Source organism: Bidens hawaiensis, unplaced genomic scaffold, assembly GCF_021521415.1.
Source record: "Bidens hawaiensis isolate Kalapana, Puna unplaced genomic scaffold, B.hawaiensis_p1.1 tig00046168_1, whole genome shotgun sequence".
Taxonomy (NCBI): Eukaryota; Viridiplantae; Streptophyta; class Magnoliopsida; order Asterales; family Asteraceae; genus Bidens; species Bidens hawaiensis.
The window spans coordinates 123275-131414 of NW_027498233.1; the positions used below are offsets into that span (position 1 = coordinate 123275).

Here is an 8140-nt window from a genome sequence, read left to right on the forward strand (position 1 = left end):
ATAACAATGGTCACAACAGGAGTCCTTAATGAGAGTGCGTGTAGTCGAAATAATCTTTAAAATATGAAATCAATTACAATTAAGGCTCAGTTTGGATCAATAACCAAGTAAACACACTTATGTTTTCTTCCAACAGAGAGTCAATATTGTTTATATAACCAAGCACTTACTTAGTGGATGGATTTCCCAAGAGAAATGCTATTGATACCTGTCTTGCTCTGTGCATTGAAGTTGAAGAAGATCGATGACCTTTTAGCGATACCGTTCGCTTTCAGGTTTGTAGTTTTATACTGAATTACATCATCGATCATTTCTTCTCAATTATTTGTCCTTGATAAAAGCTATATAGTTATTTCTTTTATTGTGGTACAAAGTTTCTTATTGTAATTTGGTTCAACCCAAATTTGCTTTTGCAGTTTCACAATTAAAGTAACATTTTATTTTTGGTTTGCATTTAATGTCATTAATACAGAAGAATAGTGGAGCAAGGGAAATGGTGTGCTTTTCAAGTGTTGGCTGTGATCATCAATTTTGATAGGTACTAATTTCAACCATATACCGTTAATTTGCTTGATTTTTTCTTTGTTTGTAACTGTGGTTCTCTGTAGAAACAACTGTCAATGGAATCTTCAATTTAACTGTCAAGGGAAACACCTGTGCTGCTCCAATCAAACCAGTGACGAATCAGAATCCAGTCTTAAGTTCAAATGAACCGTATGCCAGTGCTTCACAAAATGCGCTTCAGGATCTAATATACAGTTTTGATGTGGTCTACTCCCCAATTTCACGTTTTTTTCGCTATTGTGTGATCAACTTGTTCACGTATGTATTCTCTCTATCTATCTCTCTAAGTTCATTTTCGTCATAAGAAAATTGAAAGTTTTATATTTAAGTTCAGTTTTACATTCTATTTATTTTGTTCATTATTGTTTTCTTCTTGCTTGCAGACTGATGGACGTTTGGCTGAGATATGATACATAATGATGTGTTGGATGGAAGTGTTGTGAGAAGAGGTAAAACTTTTAAATACATGGTATCTTCTATGTTTGTTAGTTTGTTTAACCTTAACTAAACAAACCATCAAACATGAACAATTAAACAAATTGTCTTCTTGTTCATGTTCGTTCGTCAAGAAAATGATTGTTCGTGTTCGAAAATGTTTGTTTGTTGACAGTATAAACGAACGCTTCACGAACATTAATAAACGGACATAGATGAACGGACATGGCTGAGCTAAAACAAATTTAACGTAAATATACACAACCGTTGCATCCAACCAAACCGCAGCAACACCGCTTCCAGCTAAGGTAACCAAACTAATTCCAGCCTTCTTATCTATACGATTTTGGTTCAGTTTGCTGGTTTGGACATGTTTTTTTTTACATTTTTTTAATCGCTCGATTCAGGTTATGTTTTTTTTCTAATGGGTTAAACATGTAAATTTATAAGCTGGTTAAAAGGAAATAGGTCAATATATTTTTTTAAGCATGACCTGTTTCTTATTGTGCTAATTTATTTCTTAAAACTTATTTAGTATTAGTGCAATAATATAGTTGTTGAAATCATTTATGCCAAAAGGTGTTCAAGCTAGGTCAAACGAGACCAACTGTATTAAACCATTTAGCCGGTAAATAAAGGGTTCTGGAAGAAAATATTTTAATAATTTTGATGTATTGGTTATTTCTTATAATTTTTATACTTATTTATATGTTCTTTTTCATGTTATTATTCACTGTCTGTCTTAGATCCTTTTGACAAGAATAATTTTTAATATGTATTTTTATGTTTTTTTTACGGTTTGGTTCGCTTACCCATGGTCGATGTTGATTACGATCCAAACAAAAAATATGATTTAAGCAATCATAATGGAAAGGGGTAGTTTGGTCATTAAGAACATTGTACTTTGGTGTACATGATATTTTTAGTTTTGGTTTGGTCTGTATGAAATTAAAATATAGGATTTTTAGTTTTGACTTTTTTTCTTTTCAAATGGATGTGTAGCATGGCTAGAAGAGCTGCCCATTGCGTCCAGAACTGATAGAAAGCACTCAATGTCGCATTTGATAAAGATTATGTTCTTTTTTATTAATTTTGTTCTTGTGGTGTTTGTACATGTATCTTGATGTAGGGAGAGACATTGTTAGCTGCTTGCAGTTTGGATTCCTTGGCTTAGGCTTATAACTCGGTTGCAGCAGAGGCTGCAGTGGTTGCGGGCTTAGTTGTATTAGCTTTTTTGAGAAGAGTTATAGATAGATACTTGTTTGTTAATTTCTTTTTTTTTTTATAAACATGAATTTGATGTAGATATTATTTTGTGATAACTCTAACATGTTAAGTTGTAATATTGAAGTTTTAAATCTATTTCTAAAGTTAAAAGTTTTAATGTTTTTTCTCAATTTATATACTAATTACATGATAGCGTTAGCGATTTCAGTTATGATGTTTACATGTAAAACAAAGAGGTTACAACTGACAAAATTACTTCACATTTGCAATATGGTGATGTAATAATAAAGATGAAATTGACTATTCATTACAAAAATATCATGACACAATTTATACCAATGACACATGACTTTCTACATATTTTTTATATCTACTGGTTTTATTGAAGAACACTATCAATATCACCCAATACTTTTTGGCGTAGTGGGTTTTCAAGCGAATGGTGATCACCCATCACATGAAAGTCTCGGCGAAGAAGAGTTGTGGTTGAACAACGTATATGACGTAATTGAGGTGAAAGGCATATGACGAGAACTGTTTGTGCCACGATGCAAGTGGATGACATCCAGAAATTTATTTTTAAATGATGCAAGTGGATGACATCCAGAAATTTATTTTTAAATGTTACGTTCATGAGTGATATTTTCTTATTTAGGTGCTCAGATTTTTAGTTTAAATTATTATGTTTATGAGTAATGTGTTTTTTTTGTGCGCTTATTATTAATTAATTGAGATATTTGAAGAAGCAAAGATAGATCATCATGATACTATGAATAAAAAGGTAACAAAAGTACTATACATTATATTACGAGATGATTGACAAACTAACATAAAACGATTAATGCGTCGTAAATTGACGCCGCCATGGCATCGCTCGGGTTTTTTGCTAGTGTGTATATATACATATGTATATATATATATACATATGTATATATATATATATATATATATGCTTTAGTTTCACATTTTAGTTTTGGATCCATCACTTTGTTAATAAAATTTTTACCCTTTTAACTTACTTCTTTACCCCTAAATTTTGGAAATATAACTTTTGACATATTTTTTATAATAACGAGTCGAACTTAAACCGACCGACTTCTCACTGTGACACGTGATAGGTTTTAAACATGTAATGTGTTTAACCTGTTTTTTTGAAATAAAATATGAATGTAAAAAACCCTTGTAAAACTGAGGCCTGACTGCCTGAGGCTCACTAACACAAAAGGGGTTTTAACTTTAAATTAGACCTTGTTTTGTTGATACAACCAATAAAGGCCCATAAGGTTAAACCCGAAAAGTGACCCGTATCCTATAAACAAATCGAAATCGATATCAAGAAACACGAGTCAGTGCGAGCGATTCAGATCAAGACGAGGTAGGTATGGTATTGAAATTTATTGCTTTAGATGTGTATTTGTGATTATTTATAATAATATCTTGGGTTTGTGATCTGTTTGGTTGTCACTGATTTGATCTTATAGTTTTAATACCCAGAAAGAAGGTTTATGATTAATTCCAGCGATTTCGGTCGACGAGGGCGGCCTTAAGAGCTGCATTCTTGAAACATTCACATAAATTAAATTTCTATCAAGTTTTACAACACTGGACACACGAAAACCAAGCACTTGTTGTGGAATAACAAGTGTTTCCATATGAATGCTCTTGTTTAGCTTCTTTCGGGTGTTAATGTTAATTGTTATGCGATGTGAAATATTGGTCAGAATATCGGTACCGATAATATCGGCAATGTTGACTAATATTTCACCGATATCAGTGTTTTAAGTCTTAATTTTCAACTTTTAGCGTTTAATGTCTTAGTCAGTTTCTGCTTGCTACAATTGTTAGTGTTTTGCAAGTTGCAAAAGGATAATTTGTTAACAGTAGGAGACTATACTGAATTGTTAGTGTTAAAAGTGCTATATATGTAAATTCTACATGATATTAAAACTACCGATATCTCACCGCGATAACAGATATCTCAAATATTGTTCCTTAACCGATATCCGATATTTTTCCGCATTAACTAACTTTTGAAGGATATTGTAACTAATTTTGAGGCATTAGGTGTGATATACATAAGTTAAGACTTAAGCTCTAATGTGCATGCGTGTGTTTTAATATTTTTTAATGTATAAACTATAAGATAGTTTCTTTATCTGTTGACTTTTTGGAGCTTATACTCGTATGTGAAAATGAGTGTCTTGTTTATGTTTTAACCATTCAGAATCTTTGTATCCATGTATCACATACTCATATCCTTGCAGCATTTCATGTTTGTTCAGATTTTGGAACTTATATTTCCTATATGCCCCATTGTCAAATCTCATATTATTGATGTGATTGGTTTGATCAAAGCAGTTTGCCCAATAATCGGACCGTTTCGATGTGTGGTTTGGAACCATAACTTTAACTGAAATATAGGGTCAAATAATGTGTCATTGGTTATAAACTTCATATTGGCTGCAACAAAGCTGATTATCAAAGCCTATAAGTTAACCTAGTCTGAACTCACAAAACGCCTCAGAAAGTATTTTCTGGTCAATTTATTAGCAAGTTCTTTAAATTATCAAATTGTGGAAACAGTTAATCACCTGTTAAGCTGATTATCACATCTTCAAAATCTGATACATCTTATTCTTGTGATAAATTACAAAAGGTGGAAAATATGTCTATCCAAAATGATTCAGGAAGAAAATCAAATGAAAATGAAGTACCAACTTTCAATGCTGAAAATTTGCAAAGTAACATGAAAGTGATATACTACTGGTCAGTTCTAATATTGCATTTTCTAATTCTTTTAAGGTTCTTGTTATTCTTTCAGTTGATTATTGTAATTCTTGTTTTGTGATGAATATGCAGTCGGACATTTATGTCCATTATTGGTGGAGTGATTGCTGGAATATTGGGAGTTAATGGCCTCATGGGGTTTGTGGTTTATTTACTGGTTATGGCGATTACATCTGTGTGTTTGACTGCACGAACCGGTTTTTCTGTCCACTCGTATTTTGACAGCTGGAACAGGGTTCTACTGGACGGGTTTCTTGGCGGGCTTTTGGTAAATATCTGATATCTGTTCATTGTATTTTTATATTTAAATTTCTTTTGCTAGCTTTGTTTATTAACCAGCCAATTATATCTTTCCTTTTTGCAGTCATTCGTGCTGTTCTGGACGTATCCTTGTTTTGCTGTTTTATTTTTTATTGAACTTCAGATAAATCTATTTTGGGCCCTGTGCATGAAGATTAGGGGTGGCAACTTGGACTCTTTAGCCTCAAAATGGGTTGTTTTTGTTTTACTTTTGTCTTCAATAGGTAAAGTTTGAAACTTGGTTTACATGGGAACGGTTAAAAGGGGTCGAAAATAACCCAAAGTGTTTACAAATGCTAAAAATCTCCGAAGTTGCTTTATTAACAAATCAAATTATTATTTTAAGAATAGAGTATTTATAAAATTATTTTATACATTTGTTATTTATAAATTCAAAAAAGGGTTAAGAAGTGATTCTAACCCAACCCATTTAGATGGCCTGTTTACCTGTTCAGCCCATTTATATAAACTGGTTGACTTGCTAACAACTTAGTAAATGGGTCAACCTGGTAACCCGTTTTTGACTAGTTTAACCTATTTTTTACAACCTGGTTAGCACATTTCCAACTTCATTACTACCTGTCAACCCGTTTGGCACGCTTTGATAAACTAGTTAATCTGGTCTTGTTCTGGTTACATGATTTGAAGTGTGTCGTGTTTGGGTTGAACTGTTTAACCCGCCAATCCGAATTGATTATTTGTCTTTCTCGTTTGGTCATCCTTAACAAGAAAACAGATTTGCTTATGATATTGTGCACATCTTCTAAATGAGCACGAATCGGTCTGCTTTCTGGTGCCCGAGCGGACATGATTTGTTTTTGTAAGTTATGAATGATATCTGGTATTTCTTGAACTTTTATCGTCTTTCTTATGTGTTTTAGGACAAACAATTTGATTTTGATGTGATAATGATGATAAGGATTTTAATAGTTTCTATAAAATTCCATGTAACTTGTGTTGTGTTGATGGTGGGAGATAATCAAAAATGGTTTATTGCCCAAACCTGTTACATAATCAGTTTTAGTTCGGGTAAAAAACCAGTTTCTGTTCATAAGCAGGTTTTCGCATATGAAAAACGGGTTGAGATTGTTTAATGGACCCAGAAGCTCTTTTCTTTTTCCGTTTTCTTTTTCTTTTTTAGTGGTTATTATCACGTTAAAATATAATTGTAAAAATATTTATAATTGTATAGTTATTAATAAAACAATTTAGATGTTTTTATATGTTTTGAGAGGCCAATTTTCTCCTCCTCAAGCCAGTCAGTTTTTTATTATGTTATTGTTGAGTTGAAAGTTAAAACAAGTCCCTGCCATAGTTCAAGTTGAAATGTAAAATAACTGGGCATATTGTTATTAATAGTATGATTTGATAAAATGTTTTGTTATTTCATCGAAACCTCATAAAAATGATTACAAGTTTAGGAAAACCAGTCGATTTTCGTGTGTGGAGAAAAGAAAACGTAAGTATGTCAACGGGTGGATGAAAGCTAGTGCGGGAGGAGAACCGCCTTTTCCAACCAATCAAACTATCGAATCACATTTTATTAAAATTTAAAATAAGTAATGATTATGTTTTTGGTTACATTGTTACGTGTTTGTGAGTAAAAAGTTAGTGAGAGATTCCGAACCTGTTTGCGCAATCTCGTTTTCACTTATTAGTTAAACCATTACTTGTAATCTTTGGCCAAGTAGATAGAGCATTGCCTTGCCTACATGTCACTCTAGAGACGCCCATACGTGTCACCAAAACCGTTAAACCGAGCCATAACCGACATAACATAACCGATTTTAACCGATAACCAACATGACCGGAGGGTCGGTGTAATGAATTTTTAAAAACCGCCAAATACGTGTCGGTTTTGATTAAAGATAATTTCAAAACCGCTATAACTGAACCGACCAATCTTTTTAACCAACAATATGTTTAATATGTTTGAGATTAACTTCCACCAAACATGTTGGATTATATTATTTTGATGTTTTTGGTTCATCATTTGTTATCAAATTAAGTTGAATTTCATTGTTGGATTATATAATGTTTTTGGTTCATCATTCTTTTTTGAATATTTAATATTGATATTACGGATTACATACTTTCTTAGATTATGTCATGTCGTTTTTTGGTAATAATTGGTAACAAATTTTAGTCCCAATTACATTGTTTTGGTTACGGTTAACCGACTCAATGTAACCTACAAAATCGATTAACCAAAACCGTCATAACGTGTCAGTTATAGTTATGGTTATCCATTAGGGTTTAGCTCAAAACCGCTCCAAACCGACCAATGCACACCCCTAACCACCGCATCACTTTTGAAAAGTGAGTAGTCCCTTTGAACGGACGACGCTTTAACATTTTAATTAATTCATGTATTGTATAGTTTAAACATTTTTTGAGTTAATATTGTTGCAGGACGTTTTTCACCTACATAACGAGACAGGGCGTCTTTCATTTTTTTGTGAACCACTACAAAGCCTTTATAAATCATTTACTTTTATCAACCTATGAACTAAAAGTTCGATAAAAGCATAAATTACAAAAGCCAATACAACAAAAACTCTAATATAATGAAAAAATCAAAAATTTTATAGTGAATAAAAAATTTGAAATAATTTTTTTGCTTTTTAAAAGAATATTTTACTAGAAATTGAAATTTAACTAACAAAAAGAGCATATGTATATGACAGTTAGGCTCGCTAAAAGCTCGACTGGGCGTGCCTTAACCTAGCTCAAGCTCGGTTAACTTAAAGGAGCCCCAGCCGCCCAAAGGCATCTTAGTTCATAACACAACAAATGTATACCATAAGATAACGTAACAAATAACAGA

The 8140-nt window shown here is 32.3% G+C and overlaps 1 protein-coding gene and 1 long non-coding RNA gene across 2 annotated transcripts; both read left to right on the forward strand.

Annotated features, from left to right (window-relative positions):
• The first annotated feature begins 201 nt into the window (after positions 1-201).
• LOC143596228 (uncharacterized) lies at positions 202-1870 on the forward strand. Its single transcript, XR_013146668.1, has 4 exons — positions 202-275; positions 473-538; positions 609-822; positions 948-1870. It is a non-coding gene; the product is annotated as an uncharacterized LOC143596228 (long non-coding RNA).
• Positions 1871-4790: 2920 nt separating this feature from the next.
• Positions 4791-6181, forward strand: LOC143596229 (uncharacterized). Its single transcript, XM_077075064.1, has 4 exons — positions 4791-4992; positions 5086-5281; positions 5378-5397; positions 6050-6181. Exons 1-4 carry the CDS (start codon positions 4892-4894, stop codon positions 6078-6080), a joined length of 348 nt encoding a protein of 115 aa, XP_076931179.1. The 5' UTR covers positions 4791-4891; the 3' UTR covers positions 6081-6181.
• The last annotated feature ends 1959 nt before the right edge of the window (positions 6182-8140 follow it).